The sequence below is a fragment of the Nyctibius grandis genome, chromosome 13 (assembly GCF_013368605.1).
Source record: "Nyctibius grandis isolate bNycGra1 chromosome 13, bNycGra1.pri, whole genome shotgun sequence".
Lineage (NCBI taxonomy): Eukaryota > Metazoa > Chordata > Aves > Nyctibiiformes > Nyctibiidae > Nyctibius > Nyctibius grandis.
Genome location: NC_090670.1, coordinates 8,323,864 through 8,344,499, shown reverse-complemented (window position 1 = coordinate 8,344,499; position 20,636 = coordinate 8,323,864). Strand labels below are relative to the sequence as shown.

The window sequence follows — 20,636 nt, the reverse complement described above, 5'->3', positions numbered from 1 at the left end:
ATGAGCAAGGCCACAGTTGACCTGATGACCACAGCAGACCTGATGACCAAGCACTAGGACCAAAGGAAGGAAACACCACACCACAAGCAGCCAATCCCTCAACAGCAGGCTCTTAAACAAAACTACCACAGCAGTCTAGGGCACGTCACCCCAAAATTTTTGCAGAAGAGTCCAAGGACTTCAGAGCGGAGACTTCTCAACCTGCCCCAGCCACCAGCAAGACTGCTGCTGCAGAGGGGGTGCCTTCAGACTCCAGGTGACTGGACTGGAGGGAGAGAGGCAGTCATGATTAAAAGTATTCCAACAGGTAAATGATGGAGGACAGTAATCAGTTAATCTCTGCTTCCACCCCAGGTAAGATTAAAGAAAATCCCTAAATCAGCTCTGTCTGCAGCAAATGAAGATTGAGATCTGATATTAGCAAACGTTCAAAGACAGGGCCCATTAGGCTTTGGGACAAGCCGAGGAGGTTGCTAATTCTCCTTCATTAGTTTCATACAGGGCAGAGAAACGCCCTTCAGGGACAGGCTGGGTACAGTAAATCCAGATTCCAGGAACGGGATCACACCATCCCCTTCCAGATTTGCCTGTCAAGGACTCCCAGGGCTAAGATCAGGATGAGACCAGCACAGGGCACACTGCAAGCGGCTGACGGAAGAACCACTCAGCACAAACAAAACAGCTCGTACAGGGCTCCCTATCAAAGCTTACCCATTTTGAAGCCTCCTGCTTTGAAAGGTATCCAGCTCAGCTTAGCTTAGCTTAAATAACCCCCGCCATCCCGCAGCCCTGCAGCCATCTCTCACCCTGAGGACACACCTAGCAATACGTCTGCACCACGTCAGGGATGCTAATACAGCGAACCGTGCATGCTCTTTGTTTTCAATGCAGTGTTTTAAAAAGCCTCATCGTTCATTTGAGGTGAAGCAGATGCTGTTCCTCTGGTCTCTTTGAAATGGGCTTATCTATGGGCTGGATTTCATTAAGTGTCTTGTTCTACAGTTAATAAGCTTGCAAGTCTAGACACTTTGGTTCTCTCTCTATCACCCCTTTGGTGTACCAGCAGGTAGAGAGAACAGAGGTTAAGAGGGAAATATTTAGCTAGCAGATTTAGATGCTATCGAGATGATTGCGTAATTCCACTCTGACTCACTGCAGTTTCATACCCAGGGACTTTTTCGCTCACCCGAGTGCCAATCCCTTTGAAAGAAAAGGGCTGATACCTGCTGTACTGGTGTAGAAGAGGTCCCTGGGAGGTTCAAGGCACAGATTTTGAGATACTAGTAGAAAATCCATGTTGAACCACTGACTAAACAAGGGAGAAAAAGGTCCAGAGGAGCTCTGCGGTGGAATCGCCCTCTACTACTAGACAGCAATGATAATGTTCGAGCAGAACAAAAGTCTCAGCAACCCAGTCCACCTTACTCTTCAGATATTTCCATGTGCAACTGGATGTCACCTCATTCCCACAGTCAACAAGGATAACCCAGGCAGGAGCCTGATGCCCTGCTCCTCCCTCCTGGGGATGCCCAGGTGCAGGGGCCACAGCGACCAGGAGCACCGAGGCACCTGCAGAGCCCTGTGGGAACTGCCACGACCAAGAGCTCAGCAGCAAAACCAAGAGATGCAGCTCGGACCTCAGATGGGTGCTGTGCCCAATGCCTGGGCATCGACTTCAGCTGTTTGTAAGACTGATGTACCAAGGCATTCTCGAAAGAAGCGTCTGGCTGCAAGGTGGGCAAGGCTGGAAGGGTATGTGCCAGCTGCTTCCAGAGGGAGTTTCTTCCTGCAGCTCCCATGAGCTGGGCATACCCTATGGAGACCCAGTCTGACGGGACACTGCTGCGGATCCGAGGGCAATGATGAGACCAGTCATTTGCTTATCAGTCAGCAGTTAGCTTCACTCGAGCAATGGGAACTCAGCCAAGACTTTGTTCATTTTGCTTCTGACCCTGCATCACACTTGAACCCTCAGCCTCTGCACAAAACCAGCTCTGTATTTATCTGCTGCTCTGCTTAGCCCCAAAGGCTGAGATGGATACAAACCTTGTTGGTTCACAACACGCTGGGTAAGATCAGCATTTTTGTGGATCGGGGCTGCAAGATGCGCAACGTTACAATTACACGCGCTGCAGGGATGTACTAACAAAACTAACTGCAAACTTACATTAAGTGCAAAACGGTTTTTCAAAAGATTTATCAGAAAGAATGATCTCTCTCTCTGGGAAACAAGCAGCCGTAATAAGCAAATATTTGTCTCTCACAAGATTGCAAAACAAGGCATACTCTGCCCTTCAAGCCGTGAGTCATGAACTTCACCAGAAAAGGGGGAGACACAGCAGAACAACTGCATGAAGAACAACAGGATGGGGATTTTTTACATTTTATCCCAAGGAGAGCAAGTTCAAGGTCTTTGCACTCACCATCAAACTTCTTGTATCGGGAACTAAACATGGTTTGTAAGTGATTGCTAAGCTCTACGACGGCGTTTCGGAAGTCATGTTTACTCTGCTGACTGTACTTCTCCTCCATTTCTTGAGAGCAGCATGTGTAGCCTTGCGAGCAGACTTTCAAGTGGTCACCTGAAAAGCAGAGAAGAAAATATCCAGAGTTAAAAGGATGCTCTATGCAAGGACAAAGAGGTCGGCTTGCGAGGCATGGGGGTGCGAGGACCAGCAGCATCAACTCCTCCCAAGGAGACCCTCCCTCACTGCAAGCACTGGACCAGGCATATCAAAACCCGATTCTGTAAAGAAACACATGGAAATACCATGCCTTGTCTTTCTGCAAGAACATTAAAAAGTGTCCTTTTATTTATTCAGTTAATAAACTGAATAAACAGATACTCTTCTTGCACAGTATAATTTGAAGAACCAACAAATTGATCTGTATATACTGTGGTATCTTTCATGAAGCTTTTGCTGAGTATTTTAATTACTTCTAATTCATTCAGTTAATACACACCACAACATCAATGGCAATGGTCCTTTTTGTACAGATAAATCCTTTTTTCTTCACCCCTCCACCTCCAGTTATCACAGGACAAGTAATCTCTCTCAGCAGCACAATTATTACTGATATTAAAATATATTTATACCATGCAATGGCTCATGAAAAAAGCCTTGTATTTTCCAGCTCCTAATTTTACAGTTTTCTGTCATCATCCTGGGCTAAATTTGGTGTTTGTTTTTGGAGAATTCAAACAGATTTTTCTTCCTTCACCCTGAAAGATAATTCTCTCCTAAACATCATCCGTCTCAAGCTGACTTGGTCAGAGGAATCATAAGTGCTTCAGTATCTATCATAGCTCCGTTTCAGAATTTCACAGACAATATGGGCACAGGATCTGGCCCCTATAACCTGCTTTGAGAGCATCTCATTGCAGTGCAGGATGAGGTTGTCCTCTTCTAGCACCACCAATAAAACACTGCTGTCAGGTTTTGTGGGCCAAGATAAACCCTTTGCGTAGCAATCCTTGGCTCCAGCTTCTCTGACAGGTCCCACAACGCAGCACCATCACAGGCAGGTGGGCTGACTTGGGCAAATTGTGCAAATCTTTGTCATTGCTGAAGATATGATCAAAACAAGTAGTTAGGATGAGAAACTCATCCTTCCAAGTCAGATGGTATTTTAAAAGGCACGGCCTACATGTAAGCTGCTGCCTTCTCTCCCATTTCACACCCGTTGCCAAACCTTATCCTTCAGCCTGAGGAAGCAGTTGGAAAAGCAAAGGCTCTTCCCTACCTGCTCACACCATGGAAGCCACCAACCTCCAACCACCACTGAGGTTCAGAGACTCGCGGCAAGAGCTGCAAAGGGCTTGTCAGCCCCCTTGCACAGAAAATAACCTCTTCACGACAGGCTGTGAACCATGCACTTACTGAAGAGCCATCCTACCTCCTACAGCATCAAAAGTGGGTTTAGAGAAACAAAAGCAGGTTTTGCACGGTGCCAAACAAAGCCTGCCCGTGACTAACACAAGTGGTTGCTTCTCTGCCCGCTTTGTGCAAGCTCTCATAACAACATCATTTGCCCATCTCTTGAACATTTGCATCACTTTGCATGGCTTTCTAGCCCAGAAATGTTAGTATCTCTCCTTTCAGACACTTAAGGACCATTTTAAAATAAGACAAAAATATTTACTTATTTCTGTATATATAAATAAATAATTCCCAAGAACCCCCTCTCCTAAATTTATTTTCCTTTTGCTCTGCAGGGTTTGTTTGTTTTCCCTGGCATTACAGAGAGACTTTGACCAACAGATAATTCTGCCACAGCTAATTTATTGCACAAGACCATCCGCTGCCCTTGAATTATGGAAAGCTCAAAGTCTGTTATGGGAAGGAGCACTGCTTGGGCACAGCCTTCAGAAAACACACAAAAATCTCGCTGTCTCCTTACACATATATTTTTCTTTCATGAACTCTATTTCTTTCTGTCTCAGAGGACACCTCCAGTGGCAAATACACAGCATGAAGTGGTGCAGCACCGAGGGATGCAGCTCCATATAGCCTGATAAGTCACTTAAAACAGAGGAAGAGGTGCACCCAGGATTTTTGGATCCTGCCCACCAAATCCATCCTGGAGCACACCTGGGGACTCCTCCATGAGCCTGCCTGACTAGCAACCATTAAAACAAGAAAGTGCCCAAGCACCATTGCTTTATTTCACTTTGAATCTCTTTGCTCTGATTCCAATACAGGACTAAGGCTCTTTGACACAATGGGAAACAAATAAACAGCAGCAAAGTGATAATTACAGCTAGAGCGACAGCTAGGTTCACTGTGTCATGATAATTTAATTTCAAAAGTCTTGAAATAGGCTTTTTTTTCTAAATTTCTTACGGAGAGAGAGTAGGTTGGAAATATTTTACCTGAAATGCACTTCATGATTTCAGTACTGTTTCCATGATGCATGCCTGCCTTTGGTGGTTACAGCTTTCCATCCTTTTGTGTTGGAGGGGTAAGCCTCTACCCTACTTGGCAAATTCAAACCTACTGATAGTGGCATTTCTTTTCCTAGTTACACTTTACAAACACTTCTGTAGTTGTCCGCAGATGCCCTGGGATCCCTAAAAGAGTGGTTTTAACAACCACTCCAATTTATTTATGATAAAAAAATAAAAGCCTGATTTATTTCACAAATAAAAGTAACAGTTTTATATCTATTTATACAATTAAACTAAAGTTACCATCCCACTCAACACTACAAAGAAAAATCATTTTTCTTTGATCCCCCTTGTCCCAGATTTGCATGATGCCTCCCCAGGACACACATGCAAAGCCGAGCAAGGAGAACACTACTGATAGTAAATCAAGCTTGCACAAATCCCATTTGGTTGATCGTTAAGAAATTATGCTCCAAAATGCAACTCAGACATTCAAAAATGAATGACCAAGCAATCTAATTATGGAAGATACTTCTCAGTCATGTCAACACTATGTGATCTTGGCTTGTGATCAAGAATTAGCTCTGTCTGGAGCTGAGGAGCTCTGGCTACTCAGTGCTAAATCGGATGCACTATTACCCAATGTTAAAAAACAAAGTTTAGGGCTGTGGGATGCTTTTCTTGCAGTTTTCTTGTGCCACAGTGGGAGATACTAGTGGAAAGTCACTGGAAGGCACTGGGGCCCCTGTTTTCCTGTTGTCCTTGGCACCTCCACATCCCATATCCTCACTTGAGCAAAGCAACAGGCACTGACATGGTTTGCAAGAAATCTCAAGTCTAGCCTTTGTTTTGAATCAGCTAGCAGAGATGATCCGTTCAGCATCCATCCACAGGAATCATCCCACACCTGAGTTTGCAGGGAAAGCAACACAACCTCCCAGCATCGCATTGCCTGCCTAGGTGACGGATCCATCGCCTGCCCCTTCAGCGGGTGGCTGCGGTGGTGGGAACCGCTTACGCCTCCATGGACAGAGCCCCCGAGGCACGGCGTCGTCAGACAACAGCTTCAGAACACAACAGTGCTACAACCACGGCATGCAGGGGAGTGGAAACGAAGCCTGGAAAGCAGCCGCTGCCAGTGGTCCACGTGAGCATGGACCAGTTATGCACGTGCAAAACACCGACCTAGAGCCAAGACCAAAGACAATGCTCTTTGTTTTTCCAACTTGCACTGAACTCCTCTAAGGAAAAGCAGTGAAAAATATGAGTATTTAGGTCCACTTAAACAGAGATCTAATGTTTATATATATTATGTAAAGAACACTCATGGTGTGCGCTTGCTGTCAAGGACACATTCAGCAATAATTACTTCCCAAGCTAAAACTCATCAAACAATGCCCATACAAGGCAACTCTTCATCTACTGTTGAGTGTTAAAGACTCGGCAGCTTCTGTAATTTATCACCATGTGAGTACAGCGAAAATATAACTCTGCCACAGCTTCCTTTCAAGTCAGGCCTTTTATTGAATTGTTTGGCAGGGTGTGCAATCATCACGTCGGGGGCTGCATGGCAAAAAAGAGCTTAAGTAGCAAAGAACGACTCCAAATATCTACCGCATATGCACACCATCGCTGCAACTTGTCATGGATTTGCAGCAGATCTTTCCCATGGCCTGCTGCAGCAAGACCTACTCTCTATTATATATTCCATATGAATACATAGAGAGAAACGAGGGTGCAAAATCACAAAAGACGCTTGCTCCTTGGCTAGTTAACAGCACACCTCTGGGGAATGGAGGTGGCAATTTAAAGACAGAAATGCAATGGTACACGATGTTACCATCCGTACATCCAAGGAAACGTGCTCAGCAAGGTAATCTTGCAAAATTATGATTTAAGCCATTACAGAAACACCACATTTAGCAGACTCCAGGCACACGGAGTTTCTTCCAAATCAAGTAACTGTTTTGCAACGTGCCGGTAAACAAGTTTTCATCAAATGAGTAAGTGTGCAGCACAAACTCAGGGGTTCCGTGATCTTGAAAAGCAGTTCCCTTCACCAAACAATTTTCCAAGACCTTTTCAAAATGTTGTTTCTGGATGTCTAACACACCTTCCCAGCCTGCTTCTCCTCACCTTGACCAAGTTCATACTTTAAGTATACCTAGCTGCAAAACTAGCTAAACTTTCAGGAGTGGTTCGCTGGGAGGCGGGGGTATTTCTTTAAAACACTCCTGTACACAGTCTAGCCCTTCACTGCAGTTCGGGAAACAAGCCAAAAGCAGTTCATGGTCTGAGATGTTACTGTTGGACTTTGCTCCCCTGTGAGAAAACAGGCTGTGGTAAGCTGGGCTGGTGGAGGAGCTGGAGGCGAATGCTGCTGGGAGACCAGCGAGCAGGGCCACCACTTCGGCCTCACGCTCTGCCTCTTCCCTCTAGCACACATCAGCTTGTGTCATCCTTAGAAGAGTTTTATGACTTCCTCTGAACCAACTACCAAAGGAATCCTGGACTGTAATGCCGGGCTCTAATCCCATTTTACACTAGACTTGCCTTCTAATTATCACAGAATATTAGGCTTCCACCCATCATATATAATTGACATGCTACCGAGGCTTTACAAAACCCCCAACAAAGATGACAAGAAACACTAGCATTACCCCTGAGCACAGTGCCGCTGCTCCAGCCCCACGTTAACAAGGGGCGAGGAGAAGAAAGAAAAGCATGAGCTTGTGATCGGCTCCAGTGGAGTCATCGAGGCAGACAAGGCTACCAAACCGTCCACCCAATCCAATCACCTTTAATTGTACCCAAAATACCAAAACCTGCCCAGTTTTCCTGGCTATAAAGTGAGCCGGGGATGCTCAGCACCCTCAGGAATGGCCCATGAGCTCTCACCCATCTGCAATGGTGCTGCCGTGATCCATAGGTGCCATTGGCACGACCACACATCTCACTGCCACAACAGTCCTTGTCCCCAAGGCAAGGCTGGGTCAGCCTAATCACTGCTTATGCTGCTTTTAGATATTTGCTAACGAAGAGCACTACAGAAATGCAGATAGTGTCTTGGCATATAAATATTTCCAGGTGAAATGAAACTAAGCTGCAAATACCAAAGGAAGGAGAAAAAGCGACCCTACTGCCTCCTCCCCAGCTGTCCCACACACATGCTGCTTGAAGGTGTGCTTTTTGCCTGGCATAAGCAGCAAACTTGAATTTTTAGTTGATGGCTCTTATCAGAGTACTCCTTTTTCACCGGGTGGTCAGTCTTCTCTGCTTGCTTTAAAGTGATGCTGCTGTGGAATTTGTGTTTATCTTACTGAAGAGAATACTCCTGGGGAGATGGTCGTGTGCCAGGAGGCAAGATATGCAAAACAGCACTGAGGTCCTGCTAACGGAGGCGATGTGTCCACGAAGGGCAGCAGAGTCAGAAGTTTCTAAGTTCATATCCTGCAAGCAATACAGTGCTGCTGGTACCCTGTGGTCAGAGCGGGTCAAACCGGGTTGGGACACCTGGAGCTGTACCTCCTGTGATGCTCCTGAGAGCACGGTGCTATTTCCAGCCCAAACCACTATTTCAACTGCACACTTCCAGAAGCGCATCGTGCAGCCTCCTCCCTACATCTTCCACCATCAGGCATAAAATGACATACCCCATTTCCAACACAAATAATTTCCCATCCTAAAGGCCATCATCACATAACCAGAGTCAGCTTTCCTTCCTTCCCTCCTCAAAACATTTACAATTCTCATTGGGATCTCAAACCCAAAAAGCAGCAAAAGAGGGAGAGCACCCCACGTATCCAAACCCAGGTCCTTACTGTGGAGGTCGGCGGCCAGCACTGGCCTCCAGCGGGGCACGTGGATACCAGCCCTTTCACAGCCACAGGAGCCCTGGTCCTCAATTCAACCATCACGGATGTTTATCCCCACCTGAACCCCTTTTTTCCAACCACCCGGGATTTTTTAAACCAGAAGACATCCTCAGATGCAGCTGGCTCCCAAAGCTGACTGGGAGGGTTATGGAAGTACCGCAATTTGGCAGTGTGTGCCAACGTGCAGCATATTTAACATCCCACTCAATTAGCAACCATTTCATATAAATGGTTTATTTGCCTTATTAATGTTAAAGCCACTTGTTTCCCCCGCACTTCCACTTAGGTTATTAATCAACGTGCGTTTCAGTTTCTTGCTGATTACTCTAATGGCACAGAAAAATTCCCCAGACTCACAGAGAAAGCTTATAATACTGAAATGATTTTTCTTTTTTTTTTAGCAAACTTGTCAAGCAGTCAAAATACGCTCTTTGATACCCAAACCAAAGCCCTTTCACCTACGCTTAACAACAGTGAACTATTTTCAGTCAAGCTTTACTGCATCTGTTAACTCAGCTGCTAATCCATCTTGCAGGCGTGGGGAATGCCGGCACACACAATACCTCAGTGACATACCTCCCTTCAACACAACAAATAATCCTAATTATTTCCATAGCGCGTACCTACAGTTACTTAAAATATCGTACACAACCGAGGTCTGTCTGGCTTCTATTTTTCCATTTTGCTTTGTTGACAGCTTTGGGTTCCCAAATTTACTGCCAAGAGGGTCAGGGACTGAAGAGAACAAGAGAGATTTATATCCATGTGTGTACATTAAGCCAAGCGCACATTAGGAACCTTAATTTTCTACTGGAAAGAGCAACTTAGGACACAAAGAAGTCTCTTGCCTTCCACCCATCCAAGTCCAAATTACTACCGCAAAGCTTGTCTTCCAACCGATGACAGAGCCAGGTCCCTGAAGGACCAAGTCCAGGCAAACGCTGCCCACTGAGGCCAACCGGACCTATTTTGGGACATCCCCCCAGGCTGAGGACAGACCAGGAGAGCCCTTCCCAGTCTCCTAATACAGCTCTTCAGCCTCAAGAGACAAAGAACTGTCTCCGCCCTCTGTGGCACCCCGGAGAAGCATCACTAGTCAGCTGAGGTCCTCTCCTGCCCAGTTCTCCCGTTGAGGCTGGGGCAATGGAGATCGCCAAGGACCAAACCCAAAACCTCTCTACAGCACATCTGAGCCTGGGACTGCGCCCTTTGCAGGTAATGTCCAAGCGAGATGGATGGAGGATCTCACCTTCAGCAGGGTTTTAAGAGTTCATTTAAAGCTAAAACCCTGCTCACCTGAGGAAAAATACCATCACCACTTCATTTCCACAGCACAACCAACAACTTCCTTCCTGACAGGGTGGCCCGAATACTGCGAGGTTTTACACCCTGGAAAAATATGCCACAGTGGAGCACACTTTCATTCCAACAAACAGGATATTGAGTCAATTAGTGGCACACCAAACGCAAACCAGACAGATGAAGATAATGCATTTCTGCAAACATCAAAAGAGAGAGAAACCACACAAAGACCTGAATATACAAATAAGGCAAGGAAAAAAAAAGAATGCTACACAATTAAACTTCTTATTTAAGGAAGCCTGAAGAGTAAAATAGCTCTGGTTAACTAGAGGATTCTCCCTGGCTCTAGCTAAGACAGAAACCTTCAATGAAAACCAAGAGTTGTTTCTTAATTAAAAAAAAACAAAACCAAAAAAACCCTACTTGACATTGCTGAGTGAGAACTTAGGAAATGCAAATTCTCTTTATTACCACTGAATTCCTTAGGCGTGAAATAGTTTTCATAATGTGCCTCTGCCTACGTGCCCTGAGTGTGAGGTGTTACACAATGGACAAGTTACGCTGAAAATTATCTTTGTTTTTTTTTTCCCACTTCTCTGGTGAGGATGGATACACAAGGTGCACAAGAGACCCATCTCCAGGACAGCTGAGACAGGTAGTACCCCTGTGCCTCCGTCAGCCACCAAAGAACAGCTAGAAAGCCCAACACTTGTAGTCAGTAATTCAAAGTACACATAAAGGTAAAAATAAAACAGTTGTGATAAAACCCATCAAAAAACAGCCAGAGGTCAGACTTCAGAATTCAAGAGAAATTTTCCAGCAGATTTTACAGGGGTAACCTGAAAAACACCAAGTATAATTTCATTGAAATAAGGAAAAGAAAAAAAAAAGGTAAAAAAAAATAATCCATTGGGAACAGCAAATACACGGAATTACTTGAAGCCTCAGGCACAAGGAACAGTAAAAAGAAGAGATCTGGCTAGGACACAGTTACTTTCTTTGTGAGACTTCTCATTTTTTTTTTCCTCAAATTCCCCATTAAGAAGGCAAAACAAAGCCCCAAAAACTGCCTGTTTGCTTTTTTTTCCCTCCATAAAGCTTCGGGCTATTTGCCAAAAAAGAGGCTTTTAACCAAAACTGATTCTGCCACAAACACTGTCATTCGAACTGGAATATTTTTCCTTCTTAACAACATTTTCCCCTTCCACCTCTGGTCCCTCCCCCTCTGCTCTCTCAGACCCTCTGCCAGGCACCTCAACAGTGCAGGACGGCACCACACATGGGCAGGCAGAAGAAACGGGTACGCCACTGGCGACCGCTTCCCCAGTAATTTTATTTTTCTTTTTCCTTTTCCAACATAGCCGATTCCAGCATCAATGCACAAAAACACGTTTCAGAGCTGCACAGTAGTTTCTTGTGAGATTTGCCCAGGCTCACCTGTCTGTGCCAGCAGATCGGTCATCTGCTGGCGAGTCCCAGCCTTGGCAGTAGATGACCCTCGAAAGTTTCAGCAATGTGTTGAGATCGTACAGCCCTAGTGATTCTGGGGATCACGCTTTGTTTGGAAAAAACCCAAACAAATGACCAAAAAAATCCAAGAAAGAAGGTGTTGATGGCTTTGTGGAGGCACTCTGTCTGATAAAGATCTCCCCAGCTGAGAGCTGCACAACCGTGGAAAGCCGCAGCAATCCCAAATGGTGGCACCAGCACGTTTCAAGGCAAGGATCATGGTCCTGATGTGCTGGTATTGTGGCCGTGCAACAACCTCCCTGAACATCCCACCTTTCCAACGTTGCCAGCTACACAGGGGCTCGACAGAAGTGAAGTTTTCCTGCTTGCAAAAGCAAAAACAAGCGTGTGCCATCGCACAAAGCGGAGCTACCATTTCCACGTGTTAAAAGCACACCAACGGGCATAAAACTACTAAGGGCATGTGAACTGGCAGCTGTGACCCAAGTGAAAATTTTAAAAAGCCCCAAAACCTAAAGATGTTTTTAATTCCTTAAATAAGAAACAAAGCTCATGAAATTCAGCCACGATTTCCTGTTTTCAACTTAAAATAAAACTAAAAAAAAATATTCCTGGCTTTATACAAACAATAATCAATCTATAAATTAGAATGCGAGAGAGAGATGTTAATTAACTTCCAGGGAGATTAATTCTCTATCGCGGGATCCAAAATAGGCACTGCGGAACCTGCTGCACTTCTGAGACCAACTTTACACAGAAGGGAAGGGAAAAAAAAACAACACACCAAAACACAACACCAAGTTGCAAACAACTGTATTGAAAGACAGTGTACAAATAAATACACAAATATCTGGAAAGTAGCAGGGTGATTTTTTCATCCATAAGGACAAGCTCCTTCCCCCTGCCTTGGGTGGTTTCAGGTAGGGAGGACAGCAAGCAGCGTGCAGGGGCTCAGTGGAGAGCCAGGACCAGCCAGGGCCACCCAAAAGGCCTAGGTGACAGGGATAGGAGGTCTACTCTTGCTCCCGTTGCTTTGACGGCAAAACCCATGCAAGTCCCTTGCTCCACGCAGCTACCAACTGCAGGGCTTACTTCCCACCCGGACTTTGGACCAGAGCACCAGCTCCTCATCTCCTTCCTCCTGCCACCCCACATGCCACCGGCCACCCCTGCCGCAGCACCCAGTGCCACCCATCCCCAGGGACCCTGCTCGGGGCAGGAGTGAAAGTGAACCAGAGCTCTGCAGCAAGAAGAAACACTCCATCTTCTCACTTTGCAAGAGTATCACTCGCTTGGGGTTTTTGGGGTCAGGAGTTATAACTTCTGGCAACTGAAAGTATAAACAAAAATAAGAAAAGCTTCAAGGGTTCATGTGTAGCAAAGTCCAGCAACAGTCTAACAGTCCGCTCGTGCCAGCAAATCGGGCTCCCTCCCCTGCCTCTGCACATCCCCGTTGGCCCCAAAGGCATTTCACAAAAGACAGAAAACTCTGGGCTCTGGACTGCTATCAGGAACGGCCAAAACGAGGGCCGGGGAAGCGTGATTTTGCTCAGGCACATTGCCTATCCACATCTGCCGAGAGCCACGGGCAAGTGCCACCCCATGACCCTGCCCAGCAGACCCCACCAGCACCGATTCCCTTCCCTCACCACCAAGGCAAATAACAAGGGGTTTGCCAGGCTGGCAAGTGTCTGATGCCAGCGTTTAGATGAGAGCAACCAGGTGCTATGTTCTTCGCAGGTCTGGTTTGGAAGAGATCAGTTTTCACCCGGCAGTACAACGTGATCGCTCAGAGCCCTACCCTTGCCCCATCCGCCCTTGCCGCTGCGCTTTCCAGCCCGGAGGGTCCTGCTGCTACCCAAAGCGCTGACGGGCATCGTCCCTCCATCCTCTGGCTGGGCCACATGCAAACTTTGCTTTCTTCCAGGCAGGGACAAATCTTCCACAGAGCATGGAAATATAATGCGATTAACTCTTTCGGTCTGGCTGCCCAGCTCCTTCAGGTCCCACTTGATGGACGGTTGGCTCCAGTCAGCATTTCACACCACTTTGGCTCACTGAGGACCAACCCTGAGGGTCTTTGCTCCCCAAATCCCCCATTATTCAAGCCGAGGGATACCATGGCCTTTCTGCAAGACCTGAGTAACAGCCTGACCTGCAAGGGGAGGCAAGGTCCCCAAAACACTTCCAACAGCATCACGCCGTTTCTCAAAACAAACTCACTGGCACACAAAGTCCTGCAGTAAGAGGCCTCCCACCAGCCTGAGCTCAGCCCCAGGACGAGGGTTCAGCAAGTTGGGGGATGTCAGCTCCCCGCACAAAGCAACAGTTGTGCAACACCAGCAAAAACAGAGCCCAGGCACGGTGAGAACCATTCATTTGTAGGAAGTTTCCCATCAACTACAGAAATAGTTGTACCAACAGCCTTGAAGTCTTTAAGAAAGAACTTGACTTTTTTTTTTTTTTTTTTTCCTTTCCAATCCACTATTTTCCATTTCTCCACACAGCAACTAAGCCAACCAAACCTACCCAAGTCCTCTACAAATAGACCCTAACTCCAGGACCTTCCTCTTGCAGAACATGCTCCCCCCATGGCCACATCCTGCTGCCCCTCACAGGAATGGCGCAGACAATTAGCCTTAATCCTCGTTAGTTCTGTACGTTTCCTTTAAATCCTGTTACCACATTCCTCCGTGCAGTCGAGCGCGGCTCAGCCAGCCTCCGCCGCCTCGGCGGTGACGGTGACCCCACGGTGCCTCCCGGCTCCTGACCCACCAGAGCTGCACTGGTCCCAAGGGCTGCAACGCTCCCGGACTCATCTATCTTCACTGATTAGCTCTTAATCAGGAAGGCAGATGTGAACGAAGGGTGCAGATGAAAAGAGAAAGGGGGAAGGGGGCCGAATAGGAAAAAAAAAAAAAAAGAAAAAAAGAAGATTTTCATCAAGGAAAGGTTCCCCTTTGCTGCTTTAGGAGACAACTACAAAAACTTTGTCCAAAAGCAGCGTTTGTAGTCGAGCTATTTTCATATTTATAACGTTTGAGTCACTCCAGAAAACCTCCGCCAAAGCAGACCGAGTTGGACTACTACCTTCATTTATTTTGGAAGTTTATCCAAGCCTTTGGTTAAAGATAAACAACGTGCCTGAATGTGAAAGAACATCAGAGCTGGGCTGCCAGAGCGGCAGGGAGCTTCCACCCGCTTTGATAGTGCCAAGGCAGGAGATGGTATCAGCGTGACCCAAAATGTACTTACTCCTTCCTGGAGAGGCACGGCAAAAGCCTTGGGAAGTTATTCCTTGTCTTTGGGAGGCATTCTTGCCATACTAATATTATGCAAAGGATTCAGCTTAGAAATCTCAGGCACAATCAAGGCATTTAGACCTGACCCATTAATGGCCAACAGTTAATAGGCTGGAGCTGTAATTCCTCTGACTGGGGGCTTGGGGGTGCTTCAGCCAAATCTGTAAAAAATATATATATTACAGCTGCTCTATTGATCTTCTACTGAAGGCAGGAAGCACCTCCCAGACCAAAACACCCTGAAAACCAAAAGTAAAACCAGACTTTATCAGGTCTCCACCGATTCCCAAAACCAGTAAGTGCATCACTATTCCTATACCTGTTTCCAGGAGGGCCATGGAAAAACGATGATCAGTACACCTCTTAACGCTCAGTACTCTTTAACACACCCAAGGAAAACTCTCCACAAAACAAAAATTTTACAGGGCATAAGTCTCTCAAGAGCAGCACCTGCATGTCAAGATGACATATTAGTCTTTGCAGCCTGCCACCCTCTTCAATTTAAAGTTTTAAGGCAACACCAACACACCAAAAAACAGGGTCTTTCTTATGAAAAGCTGACCTCAAAACACATGGTTAACATATTGCCAAATTTGAGAGACACCCCGAAAAGAGCGACGATGCGAACTTTTGGGACTTCAAATAAACAAATTTGAACTAATCAATCTGGAAAGTCTGTTTTCTATTTGTGGCTTTGGGTTTGCTGTTTTATGTTTCTTTTTTTGTCTTCGCTGTTTGTTTGCTTTCAATTACCCAGACCCCTCCTTATCCTAACCTCTAAAATTCCCTGCGCCGTGCCGGCAGGGAGGCGGGCAGCAAGACACCATAGTCATGCAATTGCAAATGTGAGCTGGAGGATGCTCCTTCTTCAAAAGCTGCTGGGTTTGCTCTCAAATGAACTTTTTTTGGTGTGTCCCCTCCATGGCAAGGGTATGGCACCAGCAGTTTGGCGTCCTCTCCTCTGGAGCGGGGTCTCTGCTGTTCTACAGGTCATCAGGAGGTAGCAAGCAAAGCTTACCAGATGTGGGTTTTATCACCTCAAGTGGAACTACTATTTTCTTTATGGGAACCTCTGGTTTTTAAGGTTTTATCAGATCGCTGCCATTACAAAAGCTTCACTTACATGCTCAAAAGCTCCTATAAAACCTCTAGTTCAAGGTTTATTTGGTCTAGGTGGTTTTCAACTCAGAGGAATGACTTGCAGACATAAGTAATTTGTCCTATAAGCTTTGACTGACCAGTCGCTTGGTGCACTCGAACCGCGCCTGCCTTCTGAGCAAAATTCCATCAACTCACTGACCAAAAGATGTTCTTTTAAGAATATTTAAAAAGAGAGAGAGGGGAAAAAAAAAAAAAAAGAGCTTGCAGCAAAAAGGAAGTTTCAATTACTTTGTGAAATCAAGCAGAAAAATTAAGATCCAAGCAAACTTTATTAGCTCCGACAAGCAAATGCTGATGCCTTTGTTTCTGATGTGCGCAGAACTTTTACTACGAGGGGTGTGTGTGTTTTGGTGTTTGATTTTGATTCTTTTTGAGCTGCAGAAATATACCTTTTTTTTTTTCTTTTTTTTTTTTTCCCCAACGTACTTTGCTACAACGGGGTTTTGTAAAGATATTCAAACGAAGGAACTGGCACGGAGCTATCACAAAGCAGCTGATTCTTCTCTAAGCATCCACCACCATTTCCATGTGTCAATAGTACTTCTCAACCACACTTATCTATGTTAAAACCCACATTAATAAGCCCTTCCCCTGCCTGCAGAGCTTGCCAAGCAGAGTAACAGTGCAGATAACTTAAGAATTCAGAGCGGGTTAAGAGACTCCAGAAGAAGATATACAAAAGGCCAGATTCTGAAATGCATTTTGCATCCACATTTTTTCAAGACAGTTTGGCTCTTATTAAGCATTTCATATTCAGTTCGTGGTCTGCGGTCCGGGGGCGACTGGAGGGGTCCATGAAAGCACACACACATCAGCAGCAGTCTGAAGCTTGCAAAGTAGGGGGCTGTGGACCCCAGGAAATTAATTTTTAGAGAGCTCACAAACTAAGACAGTTTCAGAGAGCTGTGCTATCCACTGCCCCGCTCAGCCCTATGCTGCTCCTGCGGAACAAACCATCTCCTCTGCCAGAAGCCCCCACTGGCCCCCGGCTACCAGCTCCCTGAGGGCAGGGGGGCTGCAAGTTGGTGGAGCAGTTATTTTCCCCCACCTCAAGGACCAAAAAGTCTCCCTTGCTTAGAAAATAAAATTCAGTCCAAGAGCAGGTCCTGGGCAGACATAAATGAGACTTCAGTTATAGCGGAAAGTTTTCCACAAGACATTTTCATAGCAACACGGAGGCCGTGTTGGCACCAAAGGGAGGGCAGAGCACTCGCCCTGCTCCATGCTTACAGCTCCCCGGTTGTCCCCCCAGTTCAGGTCAGTGCAGGATGACCTTCTCAGCCCAGACACAGGCAAAGCCCTTTCCACAGCAATACAGTTTTGGGACCAATATTTCAGTCAGGAATGTCCCATTACAGAGCAGCTTTCCAGAATAGGAGTCTGGAGGAACCACTGCCATCGACCCAGAGATTCTTCTCCAGAGCATCACAGCCACAACTCAGTTTTGAGCTTATCTGCAGGAACCCACATTTCTTCTCACTGTGTAGCTACACACCACTAACACCCAGTAAAGCAGCAAGGTTGTGGCACGCTGCGTTTTTCAGCCTTGCCCACAAAAGCACGCAAAGGCTTTTCTTGCTTCACCGGTGACCCCAGTGATGCTGCCAACCCCTTGCTCCAGCCTGCCTTCCCGGCAAGGAAGGTGATACTGCTCTGCCCTACATCTTTCCTCTGCTCATGACTGTAGAAATAATTTCCCAGAAGAGGCACCAATTAAAGCGGTTTCAGAAATAATTAGCTCGCATCAATCTGATGCAAACCAGGGTTGAGGAAACAAGCCCAGATGAAGGGCTCTGGGAGGGATGGCCGGCAGAGCTCGATCTCACAGCAACTCTCCTAGCGCAGCTGGCGGGTCAAGGCATGCACATGTGCTTCCCAGCTCGCCCCCTCCCACGGTCAGAGCTACCAGGGGCTATCGGGACATACAATGGACTCTCTGTGGCTAACAGGTCCTGACTTGCCAGGCCATCAGAAGAAAGGTTACATGGGAAATTAAGGAGCAATCCGTGTATATGATATTGTGCAGGAAAAAATAATTTAAAAAAATAATATGCTGCTGTCTGCAGCAGGATATCAGGATTTGACATGACTTTCCAACTTTAAAGGTTAAAAAACTCACACCACGTACCATTGCAAAAGGCAGGAAAGAACATGTTGCTCAAAGGGGATGCCAGCACCGAAAACAAGGAGGTGGGTCAGATTTAAATCTAAACAGGTCCACCGCACATCCATCCTAGGGCCACTGTTTATAAGCAGAGAAAGGCAACTTTATACACAGAGATCACACACCAGCAGTTCCTGGCTGTTCCCAGGAAGAAAAGCTGCTTTTCAGCTGAACTTTCCGAGAACTGTTCGTGTAAATAAGACAACCCTCCAGAAAAGCACACAGCTGAGCCCAAAGCATTGCATGGAGAAAGGCAAATAAGTGGCGCAACCAGAGACAGGGGAAGACCAGCGCCAAAAACCCCAAGGTGCAGCTTTCCCAACACCTTTGAAACGCCCCTGAAACTGGGCCACCGTGCACAGCTAAAAGCCAGGGGAGGGAAGGGAGAAGCTGCCAGTGGAAATCCTCCCTCCAGCAAGCGGCGCAGCCCTGGGTTTAGCCCCCCTGGAAAAAAAGGGGTGCAGATCCCTTCCAAGCCACAGAGAAGCAGGAGGCATCAACCCCAGCTTTGCCTCATCCCAGGCACAACAGGCAGGATGTCCGCCAGCAGATGCCACCGCAGCGGAGCCCGATGCCAGGGTCACTGCCTCCTCACCTGGGGGCATTTACTGGGAGCAGCGGAGCTGGGACAGGAGCCCAGCTCCCCCAGTAGTGGTGACGGTCTGAACCATCCCCCTACACCTTCCACATCTCAACTTTATCTCCCCTTAAACAAGCCACCTCAGAGCTAAGACCACAGCTGAGTTTGTAAATAAGATTTTTTACTTGAAAAATGTGCTTTTAAGCCTTTCCCTGCTATTCCCACCAAGTGTTACTTCTCTAACAGCCCAGGCATCCGTTGCAGAAGCCACCCAGCTCACACAAGCAGCGCACTGTGCTCAGCCAGCTCAACAGGACCTACGTCCGAAAACCCATCCTGCCGCTGGAACAGACTCCCAATGTGTTCCTCGAGTCTGGAACCAGCAGCCTGCCAGTATCTGTGGAAAAGGCAAGGCTGAGCAGTTTAACATAGCCTGGAAGAGGCGAGGAGAGGAGGTGGGACAGAGGGGAGAAAGGATTAAGATAAGGGTATCGCAAAATTAAAAATTCCTCCTTCTCCCCCGCCGCCCCGACACTATCTGCCCCGCTCTCCTCAGCGCAGCTGTGAACACCGGCCTTATCTACCGGCAGGTTCACACGGGCACTCCTCCTCCTCACGTTAGCATTGATAAATCCCAACATCTTTTCAACAATTTGCAAGCCAACTTCTGCGCCACAGTCTGTTTGAGCAAAATCCTCCCAGGAGAGACAGCAGCGTCCCAGATGAAAGAGGCGGCTGCAGAGGACAACTGCCCGCAGGGAGGGCTGGAGGGCACAGGAGGCCACTTCAGCCTTTTAAGACCATCTTTTTGGTTTCTCTACCCTCCTTTCAAACACATTTCACAGCACAGGCATGCAACTCCTCGGTGAGGAGCCGGCAGTGGCAACTGCAGCAGGAACGGGGCTGGCCGTGGTGCTCTGCACGGGAACACGGCACCTTTCCTTCCCCACATCTGAGGTGGCTTTGCCCATCCCACATGTTGGATGGCTTGTGCTGCCCATGCAAGCTGAGCCCTACTTTTGCAGAAACCTTTACTTAGTCTGAAAAGGGACCCGAAGCTTGGATCTGCCCTGCAGCCAGCAGCAGACCCTACACCCGCACAGGAAGGTCTCCTCCCCTCTATCCAACACAAGGTCACATTTTCTGAGGTATTTTGGAAAAAGTAAGTTTGGGAGACCTCAGCCCCAGGTATCACAGAGACTGTCCACCTGCAGAGCCAAATTTTGATCCCCTCTCATGCACAGCAGCTGGGCTTGTGCAAACAGCTTCGGTGGGGTGGAAAAACACCACACCCGGCTGAAAGCACCTTATCATGCCAGAGGACAATTGCATTGAGGGTTTTGCTGGCAGACATCGAAGGGGTTTATTTTGCCTTTTTAAGCATGGCCCTGAGCAGCCTGGGGGGAGGAGCAAGTGCAAACAGGACCTTTGCCATCCACCTCCCAGGCCATACCATCCCAAATCCACGGCTGGGAAGGCAAACAGCCCCGGGCATGCTGTGAGCCCCAGGGAAGGGATGGTTGATTAGAAGGATGGGATGCATTTACCAGTTGTGTTAGTCCTTCCCAAGCAGGGAGAGGGGCTCCCACCCTCCCCGCCGCTGCTGCTGCACCATCCCTGCACCCTCTGTCAGCAAAAACACTCTATAAATATAAAGTTTGCGGCTAAAAAAAGCCTGGAGGAGACGGGCAGTCCCCACAGTAAGGAGGAATTCAACGACCCACAGGCGACACAACGCCACGCTAGCAGGGCTGAGACAAGGCTTTATCACAGGGGCTGCTGTTCATGGCACTCCCACGTGGGCCAGGTGTCTCCAGTGGGTGACCGGGCTGTGACCAGAGCAGCTTCCCACTATGGGGATGAACCTGTCCTGCAGATGCACGAGGACAAGACA

General features: G+C 47.2%; 1 protein-coding gene across 1 annotated transcript in view; it reads right to left on the bottom strand.

Annotated features, from left to right (window-relative positions):
- Window positions 1–20,636, bottom strand: part of GPC4 (glypican 4) — a 72,056-nt gene that overhangs the window by 38,178 nt on the left and 13,242 nt on the right. The window contains exon 2 of the mRNA XM_068411816.1: window positions 2,424–2,582. Coding sequence (XP_068267917.1) covers window positions 2,424–2,582 — 159 coding nt within the window. The remainder of the gene's footprint in view (window positions 1–2,423; window positions 2,583–20,636) is intronic.